The 25,483-nt window shown below is 41.6% G+C and overlaps 1 protein-coding gene and 1 long non-coding RNA gene across 2 annotated transcripts in view; both read left to right on the top strand.

Moving 5' to 3' along the window:
* Window positions 1–24,636, top strand: part of PARD3 (par-3 family cell polarity regulator) — an 838,158-nt gene extending 813,522 nt beyond the window's left edge. The window contains exon 26 of the mRNA XM_074405259.1: window positions 22,372–24,636. Within this exon, the coding sequence (XP_074261360.1) occupies window positions 22,372–22,428 (57 nt within the window). The 3' untranslated portion in view covers window positions 22,429–24,636. The remainder of the gene's footprint in view (window positions 1–22,371) is intronic.
* LOC141585482 (uncharacterized) lies at window positions 4,676–17,985 on the top strand. The gene is made up of 4 exons (XR_012519037.1): window positions 4,676–7,006; window positions 7,655–12,324; window positions 16,284–16,347; window positions 17,552–17,985. It is a non-coding gene; the product is annotated as an uncharacterized LOC141585482 (long non-coding RNA).
* Window positions 24,637–25,483: the final 847 nt, after the last annotated feature.

Raw genomic sequence — 25,483 nt, 5'->3', positions numbered from 1 at the left:
TTTTCAGCAAACCTTTGGAGGGTAAAGTGGAAGTTTTCCCTCGGCTCCTACACCCTCTTATCCCACGGAAAGTTTTCCATACAAGACACAAATGGTCCATGTCAGAAAGGGGACCAAGGATACGGGATGTGGAAAAGGGAGCAAGCACAGAGGTCTCTGTCCTTGCAAGACGTTCTGTGATTTACCGACTGTTCAGCAGCAGAACCAGTCTGTCTTTCAGAGTCACGGTGGGAGGGAGCCTGCTTGGTCCTTAAGAGGCTGGTGCTCGTAGTTCAGCTCAATTAAAGTGCTTTGGTTCTGGCACCCATAAAATACGACTCCAGGAGAGAACAGTTTAATGCAAAGCTGTCCTTGCTTCTCAAGGACAATGGAGAGCATCCGCTCGGCTGCGTGGGGAGCGACTTTTGCAAGGAACTTGGGGCATTCTGACCTTGTGCTACTTGGGTCCCTACAAAGTTTGGAGGGTCTCTGTGCTCGGTGATGAATCATTCCCTGCCATGTTACAGATGATCCTGACGCTTCAGCCAAGCCCAGTTGATTTTTCCAGCTGGCCACGTCCTCTTTATCTGGCCCGCTGATCAGGGAGGCAGCAATATTCCCATTTATCATATACTATTCCATACTGTCATTTAGAAATATTTATATGCTTGCCCAGGGAATAGTGATAAGATACTTTCGGAATCAGATGAACTGTGGTAAGGAAAGCATATCTTTCCAATGTGATAAAGAACTTTAGAATATGCGATAAAATGTGGTAAAGGCACGCTGCAAGGCCATTACTGAGAAGAATGTTCTCCGATGCGCCCCGTAGTCAGGGCTGGGGGGATGAGGAAGAAAGCTTACTGTTAGGATCTTTTCTTTCAAAAGATTGGGGCTTTTCAATTGTATTTCTAAGGAAAAAGCTCTTTGAAGGTCATGTTTGAATTAAAAGCGGTATTTATTATCTGTTTCTCCATGTTATCTATATTACAATTGCATATCGAATTTGGACGCCCAGTATCTCCTGAAGGTAGCTATTTTCTAATTCCACTTTTATCCTGCCCTCTGGTGTAGTATTCGTCAGTTCGTGTTTGCATCTGCTGGAGCCGATAAGGTAGAAAACACTACCTGACTCACATGATTACAGTTCTCTCCTTCTCCCTCTCCTGGCTAGTTGGAAATGATCACTGCCTCTGGACTGTAGTCACCTGCTGAAAGATAACATAGCTTCCAGGCGCAGCCGCTGTCTCAGCACTCTGAAGCGATTGTAAGTCCAGATATTACCAGTCACCAGGACATCCTAGTCACTGCACACAAGAGAGGGGAAGGATCGCTGGAAGGGCTGAGACTGGGATTCAGTGAACAGGGTCGTTCTGTTCTCATAACCAAACACTAGACGCCGACTTCCGGTTCAGATTTCAGAGCAGGCAATTAATCTCTTTCATTTGCGTATAGCTGCTCCGCTGTTGGGAACTCGCGACTGTAGGTACTGGACTAGGTAGGCACGGGGCCAAGAGTAGCGTCTTTGAGCTGACCTCATTATGGAAACGTCCTCTAAATGCTTACCATCTAACTTTTGGAATTTGGGAGAGGAGCAATAATATTAATAAATAAAAGGTAATATTTACTGAAAGTCCACCACTGGCCAAGCCTTAGAGAAATGAACGACTCAACTGCTAAAATCACCATTCAGGCTGGGCGCAAGGGCTCAGGCCCGAAATCCCAGCACTCTGGGAGGTCGAGGAGGGTGGATTACTTGAGGTCAAGACCAGCCTGGCCAATGTGATGAAACCCTATCTCTACTAAAAATACAAAAATTTCGCTGGGTACGGTGGTGGGTGCCTGTAGCCCCGGCTACTCAGGAGGCTGAGGCAGGAGAATCTCTTGAACCCAAGAGGCAGAGCTTGCAGTGAACGGAGGCTGAACCACTGCACTCCAGTCTCAGCAACAGAACAAGGCTCTGTCTCAATAAATAAATAAACAAATAAATAACTATTTATGGATAATGAGAACAGCCTTACTTAAAAGCATTAAGTGATATACCTGGCTGGGTGTGGTGGCTCACGCCTGTAATCCCAGCGCTTTCGGAGGCTGAGGTGGGTTGGATAACTAGGTCAGGAGTTCAAGACCAGCATGGCCAAGATGGTGAAACCCTGTCTCTACTAAAACTACAAAAATTATCCAGGCACAGTGGCAGGCACCTGTCATCCCAGCTACTGGGAAGGCTGAGGCAGGAGAATTACTTGAAAAAGTTTATTAAAAAGCTTTAAAGCAGGCTGAGCACAGGGGTGTGTGCCTGTAATCCCAGCACTTTGGGGAGACCGAGGCAGGTGGCTCTCTTAAGCTCAAGAGTTCAAGACCAGCCTGGGCAACATGGCAAAACCCTGTCTCTAATATATATATATTGTGTACATGTATATATGTAATATATATGTACATAATATATTATATATACTATATATAGTATATATATACATGTATACATATATACAATATATACATATATGTGTATATATAAAAATAATATTATATATACATTATATATGTATATGTAATATATACATTATATATAATATATAATATATAATTATATTTATTATTATAGTATTATAATTAATATATTATAATATATAATATATATTTTATACATTATATGTAATACTATATATAATATATTATATATTATATATAATACAATATATATAATATATATTTTATATATCTATATATAAGCCAGGTGTAGTGGGGCATGCTTGTAGTCCCAGCTACTTGGGAACCTGAGTGGGAGGATGGCCTGAGCCAGGGAGGCAGATGCTGCAGTGAGTCAAGACTGTGCTACTGCACTCCAGCCTGGGTGACGTAAAATTAACCATCACAGGTATCTTCTTTGTATAGAAGCAGTAATGTTCCTTCTCAACATGACCTTTCATAGGTCTTAGAGGAATCCAAGGGATCAGCCAGTAGGTTTTTGATAATCTGGGAAAAATTAATAGTGAAGACAGGAAAGTATTCTAGACTATACCTTATCCCCATATCCCTCTACCAGATACGACAGGGGAATTACTGCCTCAATCTCCTATCAGCTGAGGGAGATTAACTACTTATTATAAAACTTAAACTTGGTGTGAATTAAAAATTGTTTCTAAACAGTCTTGCCTCTTCGTGACTAATATGCCCCCTTTCCCATCATGTTTCTTAATCATCAGGGGCTAAAATTAATAATTAATATAGAATGGCTACTGAGCACTGATTATGTGGCAGGCCACACAATCTAACTGAATTCCCATTTTTACAGATGAGAAAATTGAGGCCTGTGGAAGTTAAGCGACCTTCCCAGGCCCGGATATGAGAAACCTGACTCTCGAGTTGGAGACTGCCTCAGGTCTCTCCTGCTGGGCTGAGGGAGCAGATGCCGCTGTGACAGTGACAGCGTACGTGCCCTGATGTGGGCGGAGTGCTCCAATACAGCCTCCGCTTTGGTTTTGATAACTGTTTTCCTTAATATATTTGATAGGGCTTGGCTGTGTCCCCACCCAAATCTCATCTTCAATTGTACCTTCCGTGATTCCCGTGTGTTGTGGGAGGGAGCTGGTGGGAGATAATGGAATCATGGGGCAGTTTCCTCCGTATTGTTCCCATGGCGGTGAGTACGTGTCATGAGATCTGACGGTTCTATAAGGGAAAGCCTCTTTTGTTTGGCTGTCATTCTCTCTGCCCGTTGCCACGTAAGATGTGCCTTTCACCCTCTGCCATGATTGTGAGGCCTCCCCAGCCACGTGGAACTGTGAGTCCATTAAAGCTTTTCCTTTGTAAATTACCCAGCCCGGGGTATGTCTTTATCAGCAACCTGAGAACAGACCAATGCAATAGTTTTCTTTCCTTTCAAAGTGTAGACACCGGGAAGAACAGATATAATTTCTACAATCTTGGTGAGGATTTCGAGGTTTATAAGAACCCCCACATTTCTTTTGATTAAAGAGAAATTAAGATTCTTCTGGAATTTCTGGTTTGTAGGGACACATACAGTCACAGAAGGCATGTCTTGGCTTATGCAGAGAAAACACACAAAGACTGAATTCTTGTAGAGCTACCACGTGGCACAGTGAGTGCTACCAATGAGTCTCCTATCTATAAATTCAGATGAGCTTGGCACAAGCGTAAGTCCCAGGAGGTTTCTAGAGGACATGTCACTGGATTGGAGGGATTTTAGTCCCTGCCTTCTCATTCTGTTTTTGCCTTTGACTCAGAACACCATAGCAGGAGGCAGAAGGAAGCAGAGTGGGGAAAGGAGTGCATCCTTCCAAAACACACGCGTGACCCTCCCGGCCCCCGCACACCAAGCATATCTTGCTTTGTGATCCAGGGAAGCTCACAGAGTCTAGAAAACCTACTGAGAGAAAAATATCTTCAAAGAAAAGTCAGTTCTCAGAAGAATGTTAAAGAGTGAAGAGCGAGGCAGAAAAAAAGTTCTTGCATTTTTATTTTCCTTTTGGATTTCTGTTTTCCTTGCTTAGATTACAGGGAATGCTTCCTTGTCTTTCTTCCTATGCATTATAATTATTTGTTCATTTGCCTTTGATTCTTAGGGTTTCTAGATATAAGGTTTAGAAATGCAAAATATTTGTTATTAGTGTTGATCATTACTTTTTTTTTAATTTCAGAAGTATTCATATTCATCTTGTTTACATATTTTTCCCATTAGCTCATTTCTGTTTTAATGGCAATTTTATTTCTTCATTTAAATTTTTCTCTGATCCTAACTACTGAATGGGTTGCTTTAATGAAAAATGGAAATAATTACTGCTTCGACTCAAGAGAGTGTCTTTATTTCACTCAGAGCTGTCAGTTTTACTTGTAAGATAAGATAGTTGTAAATGGAATGAAATTCTGTAAAACTGGCTGCACTAAGAAATATTGGCTTGCAGTGACGGGAGGAAACTTCCATTTCTGATTGAAATCAAAACATTGAGCATATATTTTGCTAGCCTTGAATACAATTTTTAAAAATAACACCACAAAATTCTCATTCTCTCCTCTTTTCACTGGAACATATTGTCATTTGGCCTGATAGCACTTACAATGCTGAAAAAGCTAATAGAGAATAAAAAACATCATTCTGGAGATGCGTAAGACCCATTGTGGCAACTTCAGTTAACACAGATTGTCATGATGATGTCTAAACAGTACCTTTTCTACATTTTGACTTGTTTATTGTGCACATTGCTCATAGCTAGCTCCCAGGCCAGCAACGGTAAAGAAAGGACCAAAGAACCCAAGTACAGAGTTTTCACTTGCAGAGGGAAGTCATTCACGATTTTTGTAATAATGGGTCTTGAAGCTTAGGAAATATGTTAGAGTGTGTTGGGCCAAATAAGTCAACTCAAATTTTTTTTAGAGTGACTGTTACTCTACTCAAATTATTGTAAGGTGAGACGGAATAAAAAGACATGTACCCCAAGAGCTAAATTTAACCATTCAAAAGATGCTATCGATAAGCATGATTTTTTTTTTAAATATATTTTTGAGACAGGGTCTTGCTCTGTCAAGGCTGAAGTGCAGTGGCATGACCACAGCTCCCTGCAACTTCAGCCTCCCAGGCTCACGGATCCTCCCACCTCAGCCTCTCAAGTAACTGGGACTCAAATTATCCTCTCACCTCAGCGTCTCAAGTATCTGGGACTACAGGTGTATACCACCACACCTGGCTAATTTTGTTTATTCCTTGTAGAAATGAGGTCTTACTATGTTGCCGAGATTGGTCTGGAACTCCTGGACTCAAGCAATCCTCCCACTGCTGCCTCCCAAAGTGCTGGGATTGCAGTAGGAGCCACTGTGCCTGGTCAAAAATGTTATTCACGTATATTTTTTATTGCTACATAATGTTTGTACATATTTACAGGGTACATGTGGTATTTTGTTGCATGCGTGGAATGTGTAATGATCAAGGCAGCGCGTTCAGGAGTGCCCATCACCTTGAGTATCATTTCTATGGACTGGGACTATTTCAGGTCCTTCTTTCTAGCCATTTTGAAATATACTACACATTGTTGTGAACTATCGTCACTTGACTCTGTTATCAAACATTAAAACTTATTTCTGGTCAGGTATGGTGGGTCACGCCTGAAATCCCTGCACTTTGGGAGGCCCAGGAGGATGGATCATTTGAGGTCAGGAATTTGAGACCAGCCTGGCCAATGTGGTGAAACCCCATCTCTACTAAAAATACAGAAATAAGCCAGGCGTGGTGGCCCACGCTTATAATCCCAGATATTTGGGAGTCTGAGGCAGGAGAATTACTCGAACCTAGGAGGCAGAGGCTGCAGTGAGCCAAGATCACGCCATTGCACTTCAGCCTGGGTGACAGAATGAGACTCCATTTCAAAAACAAAAACAAAAAAACTTATTCCTTCTAAATTTTTTTTTTGTACTCATTAATCAACCTCTCTTCATCCCCCCACCTCCCATCCTTCCCAACCGCTGGTATTTATCATTCTACTCTCTACCTCCGTGAGATCAACGTTTATAGCTCCCGAATGTAAGTGAGAACACATGATATTTGTTTTTCTGTGCTGGGCATATTTCACTGAACATAATGACCTCCCAATTCTAGTAATGATGTTTATTTTAAAGAGAAAAATTAAAATTCGCTGGCATTCCATGGGGAGCTTTCAGAGATTTTGCAATTTAAGTTGGCATGTTTTGCACCTTTAGTTATAACAATAACTCAAGAAGGCAACTTCAGTTATGGAAGCTTGTTTCCTCTGGTGTTCTCTCTTCACACTCCCGCCCTGCTCCTCCGTTGTCATTCCCATTGTCCTATGCATTTGGGACACATCACCTGTTGATTGAAGAAGGAGCAATAGCAAATTTGGGAGCCAGCACATGTAGCCTCAGTTCCTAGATGATCCCTGAGTCTTTTTCTCCAGCCCTGCCTTCGGAACTTCTCTCCTTGGCTTGTGAGTGGTCCCGGAGTATGGGAGAGACTTCGTGCCCAGGAGGAAATTTTTTCTACAAGAGCATGACACAGGTAACTTCTCTTTAACACTCTGTTGCTTTTTAGTTCCTCTAGGACCAGAGATGACTTGGAGGAATTTTTTTTTTTTTTTTTGAGACAGGGGTCTCACTATGTTGCCCAGGCTGGCCTTGAACTCCTTGGATCAAGTGATCCTTCAGTCTCAGCCTCTTGAGCCGTTGGGACTACAGGCACATGCCAGCATGCCCAGCTAACCTGGAAAATGTTTGAGAGTATATATGTAGCCACTGTTATTTGAAAACCTTCAGCAAAATTCATTTTTTAGTTCTATACACATTAAATTATTCCATTTTCCTCTGGAGCCCAAACCATTCATTGCTTTGTGCCCTCTTAGCTATGACTGGCATCAGGGTAACATATCACCTAGGATGACTCAATCAGAGTTAACACAGGGGTTTTTCGGGATTATGGGAAAAGAGCTTCCACCTCTCCACTGGCTTTGGGTTTGTGAAGAGAGGTGGATGGAAATCTTGCAGAACTTCAAATTGAAGAGAGAGAAACTAGATCCTGGGAACGTTATATGAGCCCCCGTATCAAGCCTCACCTGAAGCCTGAACTACTCTTAGCTTTTTAAATTATGTGAGTCAGTAAGTTATCTTTTATTATGTTGCTAATCTGGGATGAATTTTATATCTCTTGCAGCCACAAATCCTAGCTGAGCCATTCAGGTGTGGTTTGGACAGCAAGCAATGAGGCACGGGACAGTTCAACCTAAGGCAACAGACCGAGAGCAATAGAAAACACAGGGCAGAATTCTCAACAAAACCCAAGCCCAGCCGGTTGCCCTGACAACAGCCACCCTCCTTAAAAAAAAAAAAAAAAAAAGAGAGAGAGAAGAAAATGCAAGGCCTGCTGAGGGTAGGTGGATGTCAACAATTTAGTGAGATTTTAGGGCGTATGAACGAGAAAAGAAAACAAGTGTAAACATTTTGATTGGGATTTTGGTCACAGAAGATTTTGAATGACAGGTCAAAAATTTATTTGAGAGACGATAAGAAAAGAGGGGAATGTTCTTCTTTATTGTGGAATATTATTCTTCAGGGTAAAATAAATAAATCTAAGCTTCATAAAAATTGGCGAATGGATTTAGTAAGACAACGTGTAGGCCGGGTCGAGTAGCTTTACATTTGCAGTAAGGCACAGACCGTTAATAAGGTCCATGCTGTAATCACCCTACAGAACCAGGATGAATCTTAGCCAAAATTTGACTTGGATGTGAGACCGATGATGCCACACACACACCACGAAGGTATGGGAAGGGTTTTTTACTCGCATAATGAGGCTTTCTAAGGGAGAACAGAGTGGCTCCCAAGCAAGCCTAAAACTGGCTTGGCACAACAGCAAAGACTGGGAGTTTTTATGGTGGTTAGGGAGTTGGGCAAGAGAAACAGTCGTTTGCCTATGGTTTAAATTTCCCTCCAGGACCAAAGGAAGAGCACTTGGGCTTTTTTTTTTTTTTTTTGTCAGCTTCCATATATAGATTTCACAGCTAGATGGATGGATAGATAGATGAATAGCTAGACGGATGGATAGATAGATGAATAGCTAGATGGATGGGTGGATGGGTAGACAGATAGATGAATGAATGGTTATTTATCCATCCATAGTTAGGTGGATTGATAGATGGAGAAAGGAACAGATGGGTAAGAGGATAGATAGTTGAATAGGTGAATGGATGGGTAGATTGACAGCTGCATGAATAGACAGATGGATAGATGTGTGGATAGATAGATTAGACAGATGAATAGATGGATGGATGGATGAATAGATGGATAGGATAGAGGTAGATAGATATATAGTTGTAAGGATAAAGCTGTTTGACATGTTGTGAATGAGAAGGCTTTGGAACACTTGCGGATGTACCCTGTGGTCAGAAGCTTGGGTTTCAGGTTGAGGCATATATTTAGTAACTATCCTCATATATGCTGGAGGAGTAGATGAAATGATCGAAAGGGAAATATAAGAGAGATAAGATAAGCAAGATAAAAATTTTGGGAGATTGCCAAAGAATAAAAGTAACTTAAATGTGCCCAGAGAAGAATGTATAGAGAAAAGAAGGGACAGAGAATGTTTTGTGAAGAAGGGGAAACTATTTTATAATGATACAGAAAAATCCAGGGGATGGGAATTAGAAAACTAGAGTACTCACGGGTTACTGGTTATCTTTGAGGCGGGAGATGCTTTTGGGAGGATGTGAGATGGAGCAGGGATCTCTCTTAAGGGACCACATTCCTTTACCCAAAAAATGAAATTAAGGAAAATCTTGAGTTCCTTTAAGAAAAATTCCAGGCATCTAGCTAGTCCTGAGCAGTAAATAGGCAACTCGATAAGCAAGAAGGTGATACTAGCTGAAAACTATAGCAAAGGAGGTTCCTAAGCTGTTTTCCAGAACCCCAAAAGCCCACTAAATGGATCTGCTGGCACATAGACCTCAGATAAGTGGGTCTGAGGACTTGAACTCTGACCACTGGTTTTGTTTTTCTAAATTTTTCCTGAGGGGCCTGGAGGAGATCATGCTCACAAACCAGAGACAGCATTTTTTTTCTGCTGACCCCTAATATTTAGACAAAGCTTCGTCTCCTTAACTAATCACAAGTCAGAAATTCTCCGTCTTTGCATCCCCTACGACCTGTGAACTTTTTGAGATGTCTTACATTTTTAGGTCAAATCAACGTACAACCTCCATGTGTGAACATATGAATTTGCCTGTAACTTCTGCCTCTCCGCCTTTTCAAACCCTCACCTGCGAGCCATCAGGGAATCTGGGTCTGGAGCGTGGGCTGCCTGATTCTCCGTGCTTGGGGCCCCGCAATCAGCGTTTCACCTTGTCCTGCTGGAATCCCGAAGTCAGGATTTGGCTTTGCTGCTGGGCAGGAGGATCCATGTTCAGTTCAGTAACAGGTGTAGGTATAGTCAGTTTAGAAAGAGCAGAGGAATGAGTGATTGGGAGATGGACATGAGCCTTTCACCAACGCTGCTGGGAATGATGGTAAAGCAGTCAAGTGAGGATGTACAGATTTTACTTTTATTGAGATGAAATGTATGTATGTAATTTACTATCTTTATCATTTTAAGTGTGCAGTTCAGTGGTAATAAATACATTATATTCTTTTTTTTCTCCCTTCATTTCTCTTTCCCCTTCCCCTTAAGAAATACAAGTTTTAAAAATTAATGAGTGGGCAGATTTGAGAATGTTTTGCAGATAGTGGGGAAATGGATTCAGGCAAGAGGAAATAATTATAGAAAAAGGAAAGAAAAGAATGAATTTAAGTAGAAGTGAAAACAAGCAGAAAAGATTGGTTAGGGCTATGATAATTGGGATTAGTTCTATAAAGAGGAGAGACACTTCTTTTGAAATTTTAAGTATAGAAGAGAATGGGGGTAAAGGAGAGAGGTATGGGATGGAGGGGGTATGATTGTGTGTTTGTGTGTGTGCATATGCGTGCATGCATGTGTGTGTGTGTAAAGTTTAGGCCTAAAGATTTCTAAGGAAGTTAGGACCAGGGTCATGGCTTCAGGCCAATAGAAGAGACTTGAATAGTGACTTTGGGAAAGGTTATGAAAAGTAAAGAGGATTCTAAATCATTCTATTCTAAAGACACATGCACACGTATGTTTACTACAGCATCGTTTACAATAGCAAAGACCTGGAACCAACTCAAACGTATATCAGTGATAGACTGGATAAAGAAAATGTGGCACATAGACACCATGGAATACGATGCAGCCATAAAAATGAATGAGCATGTCCTTTGCAGGGACATGGATGATGCTGGAAACTCATTCTCAGCAAACTGACACAGGGACAGACAGCCAAACACCACATGTTCTCACTCATAGGTAGGAGCTGAACAATGAGAACACATGGACACAGGGAAGGGAACATCACACACCCGGGCTTGTCAGATGGCTGTGGGGCAAGGGGAGAGACAGCGTTAGGACAAATATCTAATGCATGTGGGGCTTAAAACCTAGATGACAGGGTGACGGGGGCAGCAAACCACCGTGGCACGTGCATACCTATGAAACAAACCTGCACGTTCTGCACATGTATCCCAGAAATTAAAGTAATTTTTTTTTTTACAAAAAAGTAAAGATGAATAAAGGCATTGCTAAGCAAAGCAAGAGTACCAGATAAAGGGTAATTCTAGGCATTTTCAGTGAATCACACAGAAGACTCCTCTGGTCTCTAATAGCAGTTAGCAGTTAAGAAAGAGCAGTTCACAGGCCTACATAAAGTTAGGAATGCAGAACATGAGTAGGCAGAAAGGCGAGTGAACAAGAGAGTGGATGCTTCTATAAAATAATTCATGGGCACAGAGACGGGGAAGTGAGGCTGGGAAGGGCAGCTGGTCTGGAAGAAGAGGACGAACCTGGGCACTAGGGTTTGTGAGTAAAGAATGGCTTTAGTGTCTTTTTAGTGTCTTTTTAGGAGTGAAATGGATGGGAGGTCAGGAACGCACAGGTGTTCCGTGATTTGGGACTTGGAGAAACCAGAGTGGCTCTGAGCCTTGCTGCAGTTCTAATTGGAATAATGAAGTACAGGGAAATATTTCCAGGGTTGAAAATGTTGGACAACTGCAAGGAGTTGTCACTGGTCATGCTGGAGGGACAGAAGGACTGTGAGCTAGATGGTCAAATACAGAAGATGGTGTCAGGTCTTAGCCAGTGTGGACAAAGTAGTGAGCCTACGGAGGCTTCAAGCTGAGCCCACCTAGGATAATAAGCACAAAAGGAGTTCCATCACAGTGAAGTTTACACATAGGATGCCAGTGGTTACAGAAATGAGGCAGTGTTAGTTATATGGGATGGGTATGGAGAGGCCTCAGGAGGCTGCATCTTATCAGAAGAGGAGTGTATTCAGTTAACTAACACTCAAAGGTCCAAATGGCAGAGGTGGGGGTCTTGGTTTGGGCTCCTAAGTTCTAGGACACTTGAAGCTAACATAGTGCAAGTGAGGATGGGACGTGGGAGGTACATCAGGGCAGACAAAGAGTGACAGACTTCTGAAAATTTGTTTCCAGAGTGTATTCCATCGACACGTATTGAGGCTCCACTCTGTGCTAGTGATAATAATACCAATAATATGAGTAATATGACACTTACCATTTGTTTTTCATAAGGCGGACACCATTTTATGAGTTATCTCATTTATTCTTTCTTACAATCCTACGAGGAAAAACTATTCTTAGCCCATTTTATAGGAAAAGGAACTCAGATTCAGATTAGAACTAAGACCCCTGCTAAAGACCATGCAGCCACAATAAAGCCTGACTCCAAGCTCATCCATCAGACGACTTTGCATGCATTAGGTAAGCAAGGAAATGGTAATGAATGCGACAATGTCTATTTTAAAGAAACCCATATGTCGTGTGACTCTTTTCACATGAATCACTGATTTCAGAGTGTTTAGCAATATTTTTAGCAATATTTGCCTGGATATCATTAGCCCTCTTTCATTTTATCCCTTAACTAATGGCATTCTAAAATATCCCTTTGTCTCTGCTGTTTGAAAATCCAATTCACTCTGTAGACTGACTATAAACGCAAATAAGAGCATTGATTTCCTCATTTCATCACCTCTAGAGAACATTTCATAAGGCACGGAAGTTCTAACTAGTCAATCAATAGGCACTACTTAAATCAGAGACTCTGAGAGTAGTCTATTATTAAAAAGTGTTCATCTGACAATGACGTGAAATGAAAATAAAGGCACGGATCCAGCCCACGATCCTCATTCAGTGACGGGAAAGTTCTGTTAACCGTATTAAGACCTCCTGTTTTTGATTCCTGCCCGAAGAGAAGTAGGGAAAATTTCTCAAGATACAGTTAAACATTAAGTAATTCACGGATAAAGGACCAAGCAGGGCGATCGACAGGGCTTTCCCTTTACAATGACTCCACAAACCAGAACTGGCACTCAGCTACTCTGCTCATTCTGGCCTGTGTTTGACTACAGGATAAATACGGATCTCTATGAGACATCAACTGCATAGACCAGACAGGCAGATTCATTAGCTATTGGAAATGCTATTATCTTACCAATTCTGTATTCCTATTTCTGGAGTTAGTTACGTAATTTTACCCGACACAAAAAAGGCAACTTTGACCCGAGTTACATTAAAAATGGGCCTTTCACTAAATCCGGAAGAAAGATTTCTTCCTTCTTAATGAATCATAATTGGAAGGCTGTAATAGGTGCAAGTGTGAAAATGGATGTGGGAGAGGAAATAAGAATGCCATTCATTATTTCTAGTAATTCAAATATTTAAAATCATACTTTATCACTCCAAGTTGGGGCTTCAGTTGGACCATTAGTCATGTTTGCCTGTTACTGTGTTCTTAAATACAAGATGCTTTTTGTGCCAGCAGGGATTTTTGATGACTAGTTCTCCAACAGATAAGGATCTGCAGCTCAGGAAGATGTGATTTGCTTAGGGTCTCACCATGGCAAGTCCACGACTTGAACTTTGGTTCTTTGTCCAAAATTCATTCCATTCTGCTCTCGTCTTTCCCCAGGAATGATTCTGAAAACAGAGTGTTGCTATGACAACAGGGTCCATGGAAATTCTGTTGTTCTTTCCCATCAATATGGTATCTGTAGGCCAGGAATGGCAGCTCACACCTGTAATCCCAGCACTTTGAGAGGCTAAGATGGGAGGGCTACTTGAGCCCAGGAGTTTAAGACCGGCCTGGGCAACATAGTGAGAGTCCTTCTCTACAAAATATTAAAAAAAAAAAAATTACCCAGGCATGATGGCATGCACCTGTAGTCCTAGCTACTCAGGAGGCTGCAGCGGTAGGATTACCTGAGCCTGGGAGGTCAAGGCTGCAGTGAGCCATGATAGTACCATAGTACTCCAGCCTGGGCAATAGAATGAGACTCTGTCTCAGAAAGAAAATGAAAAAAATTTGGGAGGCCGGGACAGGCAGATCAAGAGGTCACGGGTTCAAGACCAGCCTGACCAACATGGTGAAACCCCATCACAATTAAAAATACAAAAATTAGCTGGGTGTGGTAGCACACACCTGTAATCCCAGCTACTCAGGAGACTGAGGCAGGAGAAATGCTTGAACCCATGAGGTGGAGGCTGCAGTGAGCTGAGATCATGTCATTGTACTCAGCCTGAGCAACAGAGTGAGACTCCATCTCAAAGAAAAAGAAAGAAATCTGTCTGTAGATGAGGTAGAGATGGATGGAGAGATGAAGAGCAGTGAGTTCACCTACAGTCTGCAATTTCTTCTTTCCCTTAGTTCATGGAAATTTACTTTAGGTAAACAAAAACCAAAATGTATCTTGTCTTGCTTTCTGTATTTTGAAAAAGCACCGGGAACAGAAATTCTACATCACAGATTGTGAAGTGCTATTCTTTGTTAAATTGAAATGCTTACTTTAATATATGCTTATAACTAATAGATATATTTAAGCTTCACATTTAGTGCTTTGCTGATCTTACAAGAGTCAGCTTCCACGTTGGCAGAGGTGGTGGAGAGCCACGTGCTGCCCAGAGCCCCTGCGGCCCTCACGCTGCTCTATGTGGCCATCAGGACCAGGCATCTCAAAGTCAGAGCATCACTTTTCTTTCCCTGGGATGTTAAGAATCCCTTGTGAATGTGCAAATACCCCTGGAAGAGTTAATACTGAACCTTGTGCTGTATTAGCTATAAACACCCCAGTAAGCAGGGATCTTGGTCTATGTTTCCCCACGAGGGGGAATTTATACTGAGGAGTGAGGCATCAAAGATCAGTTTTGCCTATTTAACAATTTTGCCCAAAGCCAAACCTGAGTATTACCATGACTAATAAGAGAAAATAGCTCAAATTCCATTAGTAACATGATTCTGGCCAATAGATTCCAGACCAGGAGGGGCTGCTATTATAAATCATTATTATTTTATGATCAGAAAATGAATACACCGATGTTTACAGCGAGGGAAAATGCAAGCCAGCTTTTGCCTTTCCTCCTGAGGAAACTGATGAACTGGTATGCATTTAGAAAATGCTGAGTATCTTCTGGGTCTAACCAGCTCCATCTCCTCCTTAAATGTCCGTATGTGAATTAGGCACCTTGCAGATTTTTTTTAAAAAAACTCGGCATTTGCTGATCTTAGAAGAATTGCTAGTGTAAAAATATACCTTGCATTTGAAAGAAACCTGTTATAAGGAAAGGTGTGAACAAAATACATGTTTGTCTGACATATTGAAAGTGGCTCATTTCATTCAAAGGTGTCGATTTATCTTTTTTCCCCTGTTCTTGTTTTTAGTTCAGGCACAGTACATAAAATAGTAGATGGCCAAATACTCTCCCTGGCAGTGCCCACATTCTATTTTTCCCCAAATTTCCCTTCCTGATAGGACTGCAGCTTAGTCAGCTGGACCTCGGAAAAGTGAAGGGTTAATCCTTAGCTGTTTGCAGAATGGACACTCCGCTCTGCCAGGAATACAGCATTATCTTCTTTATTCTCACTTAGTGATTAGCGGTAAGGTGTAAGGTGGTAGATCCTTTGTATTTATAAACCAAATAATCTGATCATCTAATTCTCAGAAACTCAATATATAATCAATTCCCAAGGGTTTAAAAATGTGGATCTATTAAGAATCAAGAAGAAAAAAGATAGTAGTATTTTGTCATATAATACATGTCTATAAAACCACAAATCAACCAGCTTCTGGAGCCTGGGGTTCAGGGTTTATATGAGTACAGGATGGGGGCTTGGCAGGCCAAAGGCAACTTTTGGGTGTGAGAACAGGAATGCCTGTCCCATTTAAGGCTGGGGGTCTCCAGGATTGAGGGTGGGGCCTTTGCCAGGGACCTGGCCTCTTTCATCCTGTATTTTTTCTGTTTCCTTTCTATATCAGTAACATGTGCAAAACTTGGTGACTTTTTCGGTTGTTTTCATCACAGATGAACAGCTCTCCCAGTGGGCCTTCCTCCCTGGTCTGGTTATCTGGCAATTCATAGTTAGAAAGCCTGTTAATGTTTTTTTGTGAAATAGCATAAATTAGTTTATTCCAGTGATCCGTTTGCCAAAATGTGTAAGAACTGAAAATCACAAAACACTTGTCTCTAGACCTGTGTCCCCACTGTGGTGGAAGAAAGTAGGGGGCTACTCTGTCCTTTACTTAGTGAACCAAGGTTACCTGGTAAAATCAGGACAGAAATCAGGTTATGAAGGACCATTTTGTAAAGTATTTATGTCCTAAATATTTAGGTAGCATATCACTTTTTTCTTCTAAACAACACTAACAATTTGTCTTTGTGTCACTTAGGCCCTTCCCAAGTTGCATGAAAAACGTGACGCCATGCCTCAGTGATTCACATAGCTAAGCCCAGGTAAACATTTGATGCAAATATTTTATATTTTGTTTTTTAACATAATAGGGCCTAAGTGGGAAGATTCTTTATGTGAGTATTTTGGAAGGCATTTTTAGACACAGACATTTTTATCGTGAGAACTGGAAGAGGCAGGCTTATTTGTCTTGTATGTTGAGGCATGGTGTTAATGCTGGGAGTGTTCATAAGTCAATTGCCAGATAACCAGACCGGGGAGGAAGGACCACTGGCAGAGCTGTTCATCTGTGATGAAAACAGCTGATAAAGTCACCGAATTTTGCTCATGTTACTGATACAGAGAGGAGACATTAAAATACTGGGTGGAAAAGGCTGGTCCCCTGGCAAACGCCCCACCCTCAAGCCTGGAGGCCCACAGCCCTAAATGGGACAGGCATTCCTGTTTTCACACTCAAAAAGTTGCCTTTTGGCTGCCATGCGCCCATCCTGTACTCATATAAACCCAGAACCCCAGGCTCCAGAAGCTGATGAGAGACAAGGAGACAAGCAGATGAACAGTGTGGTAAAGTAAGAGACAAGAGAAGGAACTCCTGAATGCAAAGAGGAGTTTGACGGGGTGTAGTCAGACAGGAGTTTGACCACTGGACAGCCAAAATCCAGGGGAAGACCATCTTCCCACTCCATCCTCCCTTCCAGCTCCTCATCCATCCCACTGAGAGCCACCTCCACCACTCATTTAAACCCCGTCTTCACCCTTCAAGTCTCTGTGTGACCCGATTCTTCTGCGACACTGGACAAAATCTCAGGATACAGAAAGCTGTCACACTGGCCCTCTGCATTTGCAGAAAGGCAGATGGGGGAGTCAGCTGGTTAACATGTAAGTCATCTGTGGATGACAGAGCTAAAACAACATTGTAACATTGGGGTTGCAGGCAGCCACCCCTAGACACTACTGTAGGGGTGGAGCCCAAAGTGCTCACCCTGGCTTCACTCTCTTTCTCACAAGGGGTCCGAGCTCTCGGCACTGAACAGAGAGCTGAACCCCTGTTGCACACCCTGCAAGGGGGGCCGGGTAACTCTCCCGTCTCATTAACTGTAACCAGGGGCCAGATTCTGACCTCCTTATAAATCGTCATTACAATGTATCAGATATCAGAACGTTTCATACTTAAGAAACTCAGAAACATAAGTTCTGAAAAGGACAGGATACTCTTATTAACATCTTCTGTTTCCAAATGGTAACTAGGGCTAAGAACAGATACCGTATTCCTTAGAAGAAATGACATCCTGAAGTGAAGAACACAACTGGTGGTAATAATGGGAAGACAGAAGTTTCTTACCAAAGAAACATTTATTCAACTGACATTAACTGAGAAGGTCAGAAACTGCCTCTCATTTTAAGCCTGTTTGCAGGAGATAGACATGCTTCCTATTCTGCCAAAGCCCACACAGAAGGAAAACAGTTGAAGCCCAAGGGCAATTTTGAAAACAAAGACCAAATATTTCCCTAATCAAAATTTGGCAGCTCTGTTTCCCTGAATTGCTGTCTCAGGGTCATGGATTAGGTGCCGTGGCTTTCCTACCCTTTGCACGGTTCTGGGCCTGGCAGTGCTGGGCTGTAGCCTCCAGGTTTGGTAATCTGTCACTCTCCAGGATAACTCTATTTCAGAGAGATTGTCAAGTGGCCAGGAAGGCAGCAGGGCCATCTGCTGTGGCCTGATGTCCGAGCCTGAGAGGACCTGTCCCTCTTGGCCAGGCACCTCCCCTCCAGTCCGGTGCTTTTGGACATCTTCAAAGAGACCTAGGATGAATGATCTGTATCTGGTTTTGCTCTAGTTCATATTGGCTCTGTATTCTGCTAAGCATGGGGTGGTTGTGTGAGAACTGGAGGAAGACAAGAACTGTTTTTTTGTTTTGTTTTGTTTTGTTTTTGAGACAGAGTCTTGCTCTGTCTCCAGGTGCCAGTCTGGAGTGCAATGGCGCAATCTCGGCTCACTGCAACCTCCGCCTCCTGGGTTGAAACAATTCTCCTGCCTCAGCCTCCCGAGTACCTGGGACTGCAGGCACATGCCGCCACACCCAGCTAATTTTTGTATTTTTTAGTAGAGACGGGGTTTCACCATGTTGGCCAGGATGATCTCTATCTCTTGACCTCGTGATCCACCCGCCTCGGCTCCCAAAGTGCTGGGATTACAGGCACCTGTCCGAGAACTGGGCGTTATGTAGATAGAGTGGCATTTTGTTTAAAAAGTAAAGGAAAATGTTGTGCACATTGTCTAGTCCAGTATTTCCAATTATTTTGTGTCTAATATTATTTGGCTTCATGTTTTTTATGGATCTCTTTTTCTGTAGGTGCTTTTTGAAATCTATAGATGTACACACACACAACACACACGCACACAAAATTAGTTTTGTCCTGAGAAATTTGAGATTATTAGAAAACTAGAGTAGAGCCAATGATATCTGTTTTTAGTTCATGCTTCATCAAGAATTTTCTGTTGTTTGATTTTTGAGGGACATTTTCTACCACAAAGTAAATAGCAGGAGAAGTTTTTCTTCTTCATGGTGACTTTAATGCCAAATCCACTTTCTGTGGTTCCCTTTAATTCAAATACTTGCATTCTATAGAGAATGAAAGAATGAAATTTTAACCTGTGGGATCTTCCTGGTACCAGGAATTTCGCTGATGATGAGATATACTGTGGCTGGGAAAGTGATGGAGAAACACCCTCATAGCATGGTGTACGGACTGTGTGCTGGCTGAAACGTAGGGTATAAGGACTTGGGTTGAGGAATCAAAGTGCCTACTTTGGCTTTAGATAAAAGTACCATCTTCCAGGGGCAAGGAGGAAATGGGGTGATGATGGGATGATTTTTCAGAGTTGAAATAAAATTGAATGGTTTTTGGGAATGAGTCATTTCAGCTTAAAAATCTTAAAAGGTATTTATTTTACTATAAAACACAAGTTTCACTTTCCTTTTGAGTTAATTATTGCAACGGCACAGCAAAGCAAGTTGCATTTCTGTCACGGGTGTGGTAAAGATGGCCCCCATCCTAAATTGCAGACTAGCATAATGCTAAATGCTACTTACCGTGATCTAAGATGGGTTGATTTCATTGCTCTTAATCGGATGTCAGGAACCAGGAATAAACAGAAAAATCAAGTTTCCCGGATGGAAAAAAAATGTCAATTACACTCAGCGAGGTGAAAATTGTCATCATTTAAAGCCATCTTCACTTGCACATCTCAATTCCAAAAAGGCTACTTGGATTCTTGTTCCCATTTCCCACAGGCCTTTGAAGACAGCTTCGAACCATATTTTAATTATTGGTTCTTACCCCCAGTCTTTGTCATTTGCTTAAACTGCTTTCTGAACCTGGTGATGCGAACACACGTTCACTTGTTCTGGTCTCTGCTGCCTTCCTGGAAATAGTCTCCAAAAATTTCCTTCCCCTCCACATTTCAGACAATTTTCTTCCAACTGTTCCTACATAGTAGCCAATGCTTTTTAACTGAAGTGTCTTTAGAACATTTCTTCTGCATTCAACAGATGGTACAGGACTATTGGCTTAGCTGTCTCTAACAACCTCCGCGGTTGAGTAGGGGAGATGCATTTGCCAAAGGAACAGGGGTAGAGGGAGGCAGAAGATTCTAGAGTCATGAACAATGGTGTTGGGTTGGGATTCTTGGGTGTTGCGGGGAGCAGAGAAGAGGTAAATCTGGAGAGAAAATGGATGGTTGAGTATTTATTTCAGCATTTTCTGTTTTAACCAACAGACCCACTCAAGATAAATGCCGACTAGACTCGAAGCCTTTGACTTGGAGACAGATCATGGATCTGATGACTCTCTCTGCCCTCTTTAGATCAACGCAGTCTCTTTGTCATTATGTATCTCCTTGTTTTGTTGTATTTCACTGTGGATACAAACTGACCGCTCTCTATATGCCCGGTTTGAATCCCAAGAAAGCCACTTAGGTTAGCAATTTACCACTGACCCTGTTGGTCAGCGTTACACATGGCACAAACCTGAGCGCTGGCTGGACTGCCTGTGGGACGCCTCTGCCTGTCCTATCGATGGCTGTTCCCAGGCAAAGCACAGCGTGAAAGCTGTGCTACTGAGCGGGAGTGGAGGCCCGCAGTGAGTAGCTCGTGGGAGTTAGCTCCCTTGGGCTCCTTCGACACCTCAACTCTGTGCAGTTCTGTGTGGATACATGAATGCATTCAACAAAACAAAGAACTGAGAGAACACAAGTCTTAGAGTATTTTAATCAAAGGAGCGAACGCTGGAAATCTTGGTAATCAAAGAGGTGAAGAATCTTTCAAGGCATCTTTTGGAAGAGGCAAAGATAGTCGGATAGAAAGACTGATATAGACCAAAGTGGGGATGAATACTTAGGGCACGTTTTAGAGGTCAAGAAAGCAGATGTATTTGGAGCAAGAAAGGGGCTTGGAGACCAGGAACAAAGGGATGTACATTTTTATCCACCTCTTTTTTGCACATGGATAATCTGGTGTATACTGAATTCTTTGCCGTGAATTCCTACACGAGCAGGTGATTTCTTGTTGCCTTACGGTAGTCTTCCACAGAAATACAGGCGAGAGACCATTTTTCCCTCTCAGTACATCAAGGGCTTAAGGCTGCATTCTCTGCAGGAGATTGAGAAAGGGATGGAAGAGATTTTCATGGCTGGAACATCTTAACCCTTTGGTCCTGGGACTTGAGTCATCTCCATGACATTCCTGGCAGGTCTTTCTTTAGGTTGTTTTACACTGACTCCCTGACTTGCTTCAAAATCAGGAAAAATCTTTCCTAGTGAAGAAGTGCTGAAGCATTAACCAACCTGTCACCGGTAACCAGGGGCATTACGACATACACAGTTGGTTTATTAATATATAAAACCTCAAGATCTCAATCTGAGTGTGACTTGAATTGGAGAAAGATTGAGTTTGAAGATTATATGTCTTTTTGTCTCTGAAGAATATTCTGGGAATAATGTTTGGGTAGAGAGAAGAAAAATATTTCATTAAAAATTTACTCTGCACATGAAAACTGAATTCCACATGAACAAAATATGATCTTTGCACAGTATATTATTTTCAGGCACTGACATTTCAGTTTCCTCAGAAACAGGTGAGCTTTGTTTTGTAATCTGCAGAGACATATGTGCAGGCAGATTCTTAATAGACATTCTTTGGTGAGGAACTCTCACTAAATGTGTGACTGAATGGGCTTATTTTCTCTATATTAAAATGCAGAGTTGTAATATGGGTAATTTTTACTCCCTCTCAATCAAGTGATAAGTTGCTTTATATGGTCACAAATATAAGAATATTCTGGGCATCTTAAGATGACCGATCTGGGGTCTGGATGGAATCACTCACATTGGAATGCTGGGTGAGATTGATACCCCTGAATAGATAATGCCCTTGCATTATTTTGTTTTTCTATTTTGCATTACAAAAATCAGTACAACTGTTATGAAACCTATTTTTGTTTTAAATGAAGCCAATTAAATTTTCAGCTAGGCCAATTCAGTAGAAATGAGTTTGGAAAATAAAATCAGCACAGAAAAGGAGAAGCTAAATGTGCATTCAGTAAAAAAAAAAAAAAAAAAAAAAAAAAAAATCTTGCACGTTTTTCTTGCTCTGCTGAGAGAGGCTATTGGGTAGGATATTCTTGGCATTTGTTCATTTAAAGATAAGGATAACTCCCTTCACGCAACCCTGAGAGCAGGATGCAATGAGAATTTCATCAAAGGCTGTGTAATTCTGTAAACATGTTCTTGGGAGTTATAGGAATTCTTACCCATCCTCACGTAATTTTGCATGCAACCTTCATGGAAGAGCCTCCTAATTTGTGTTGGATGAATGATGTCTTTTTCTAATTAGGCAGATGCTTCCATTTGAGCTGGGAACAAGAAGACAATGTCTAATTGAGCTGTTTTTTTGTTATTGTTTTGGTTTTTGGACAGTGCTAGAATTAGCCTTGGAATTTAGTCTCCTGATTGACTCGTGTTCTAATTAAAACCCAATTTGATTGATTCTGCTTGTGCCTTTCTATAGGAAACACAGAACGATGTCCCAGATTCGCAGCATGTTGAAATGGCTGACTCCTTCTGATGCCCCTGATGTGTTCTGACATTCACGAGCGCTCCACACAGAACCCCATCTGCACCGACATGTATGTTCTCTCAAGCTCCAGCACTGACACATCGTCCCACTTTACCTTTTATTATTCCTTTGTTGTAATAGGTATTCAAATACAATTACAGAACAGGATCTTATGGAGTAAATACAGCGGTATTGATAGTTTCCATTACCTCAATTATATACAGAAGAGAGAAAAATCACTTCCAGAGTCTGAGTAAGCCTAAGATGTCCTTTGTTTTTTTCCCTTTGCCTTTAGCTTTGAAGGCTTGGAAAGTCCTATTATCCTAAAAATTAAATTGGCTTGCCTAATGGATACAGACGGCAAAGCCTTGTGTTAGGTACAGCTGTCATTTTCATCTTCAAAAGAAAGGAGGGCGCATATCATCAGCTCACCTGCAGCATGTAACTTAGAAAGGTGAGCATCGTGCAGACAGTAAAGAAGGCCAGCTGATGCAGTCGCATCTGCATAAAATAGCAATTTTTATTTGGAAGAAAGTTTCCAGTGCCATCATTCCCTGACTCATTTCAGAAACGCTTTCAGCTTTAGGGAAATAAAAACATGTTTGTATCTCTGCTAAAGATATCATCACTCGAAAGCTTTCAAGTTGGAGTAAGGAAGGCATGATATTTGTAGAATCACCTGGCTCGATTCTCCTTCCAACTTTTTACATGAAATAGACAGAGTGCATCCTGTGACCCAAGACAGAATCCACTTCTCTCCTGAGGGTCCATCCATGTTTCTTAGAACATATCCAGCCTGTCATTCTACCTCAAGTTTATCTCTTTCTACAAACTATAAGCTTCTTTCCTTGCCTTCTTAGTATTTGTGAAATGTTTATTGAATAAATGCTTGGCTTTTATAAAGAGATAAAGCATTTCAGCAACATCTTCAAATAATTTCTATGCCATACTGTTCGATTTAATATGCATGTAGTGAGGCCCAGGGGTGGTGGCTCCTCTGTAATCCCAGCGCTTTGGGAGGCGAAAGTGGGAGGATCACTTGAGGCCAGGAGTTCAAGATCAGCCTGGGCAACATAGGGAGACATCGTCTCTGCAAAATAATAATAATAATAATTTTTTAAAAAACTAGTCAGGCATGTTGGTGCGTGCCGGTGTTCCTAGCTACATAGGCTAAGAGAGGGATGGATTCCTTCAGCCTGGGAATTTGAGGCTTCATTCATTGAGCTATGACTGTGCCACTGCCCTCCAGTCTGAGTGACAGAGTGAGACCCTGTCTTGGGAAAAACAAAACATACACACACACACACACACGCAGTGATGCTAACCACATGAGCCTGACTTCTTATTGTAAAGATCTAATAAATCCATAGCTTTAGATATAATCCAAGGTTGTGCATTTTTCATTAGATCATGCAAATGAGGTGAACAGAGAAATGATCACACTTCAGCTTACGGAGGGATGAGATGCTCACTTAGCAAGCACCTCCGCCAGCAGATTGCTGAACATTCTCTGAGTTTATTTTACAGTGTGCGTAGGCCCACTTTGCTGGGGAAAGGCAACTGAGAAGAGCTTTGCCAGAAATCTGGAATAAGGCTTGCACCGATGCCATAGAGAAAACTTTCTTTTAGAGCATCATGTAGATCTGTTTTGGCTATTTTTCAAGCCTGCATTTATGCCTGGGTCAGTAACAGGAAAGAAAATCTGTTATTAATTACTGTAATTTGAAAGGAAGTTAAAATTGATCTCTCGCAATCTGGCTTGGCAGGAGAAAGACATCTACCAATAAAAATTTTGGAACTTGCCTTAGCACCAACATTATCTGCTGACCATAGTGGGGATTTTTTGTTGTTGTTGTTGTTGTAGAAAAGCATTTATTTCTATGCAATTACTATGTAACAGAAAAGAGAGTGTAAAGGATTTTTTAATCCATAAACAGAATCCTGTTTTAGTGTGTTTAATAAATGTTCCTCTGTAAACGAGTCAAGTCCTAGGGCATAGTAGCAATTTACTTGCCTGTAAACTTGGATTGCCAGATATCAATTTTACCTTGAAGTGACATGCTCCTATATGAGAAGACAAAGAACTGTGTGGTTACAGACAGCAGAATTAAGTAATTTCAGGAAATGAATGACCATGTTGACCTTGTGTAGACCTGGCACGACAGCTTGCCAAGATGGGCATTGCCAAGTTCCTGTCTCATTTATGTGATTTAAACCTCACCTTTTCTTCTGATTTATGGTCAATTTGCTTTGATAAAACAGATTGTTCGAATTATATTTAATTGAATGTTCATTTCTTCTTATTTTTTCTTTAAGTGTGGGTAACGCCAAAAATCCAATAGTCTGCTGGAGGGTGAAGGCTAAAGGATATTCTTTTACAAACATGGACGTAGGCTCAAATAAACAGTAATGTACCAAGTGGGAGGTTGGAATAGATGGTCTCTGGGTTCCCTTGCCCTACGGTGCTGATCCCATATATTTCAGAAGAAGTGAAAAACTCCTCCATACCTAGGTCGTGTCCTAGACATTCACAGGAGCCCAGCATTCCCTGATCACTCTTAGAGCCACCATCATCGTATCTGTGTGGGCAGGGAGGTGGAAACGCTTCATGGGAACACAGACACTTGAATCTGCTTGTAAAGCTGTTGCTGTCTAAGTTGCCAGACAGACAGGCATGAGCAGAAACCTCCCTAAGATAACACGATGCTCTTCTCAGACTCCTGCCTGCCCCTGAACTCTCTCCACATTTTGTTTAAACCTTCATTGTACCATTTCCCATAGCTTGCTTCAGATTAGAGTTACCTGTGTAGATGTCTCTCTACCTGTTCTTTCCATGAGCCTTTGCGTTTTCACAGGGCCGGAGCCAGGTCTTGCTCATCTCCTCATTCCTCAGAGATTCTAGGACAGTGTTTCTTCTGGAGCAGGCACTCTGTAAATGCTGAATAGGTTTTCATTTTGCTAATACTTCCTTAATATTTTTTTTCCACAGCTTTCTAAAAAATTGTTGGAAATATATAATATTGCCATTATAATTGCATTTCTAAAAAGGTAACGTGTCAAGAAC

This window comes from Saimiri boliviensis, chromosome 8 (assembly GCF_048565385.1).
Source record: "Saimiri boliviensis isolate mSaiBol1 chromosome 8, mSaiBol1.pri, whole genome shotgun sequence".
Classification (NCBI taxonomy): Eukaryota; Metazoa; Chordata; class Mammalia; order Primates; family Cebidae; genus Saimiri; species Saimiri boliviensis.
Note: the sequence above shows the minus strand (reverse complement) of the source record. Positions and strands in the feature narration are given on the sequence as shown.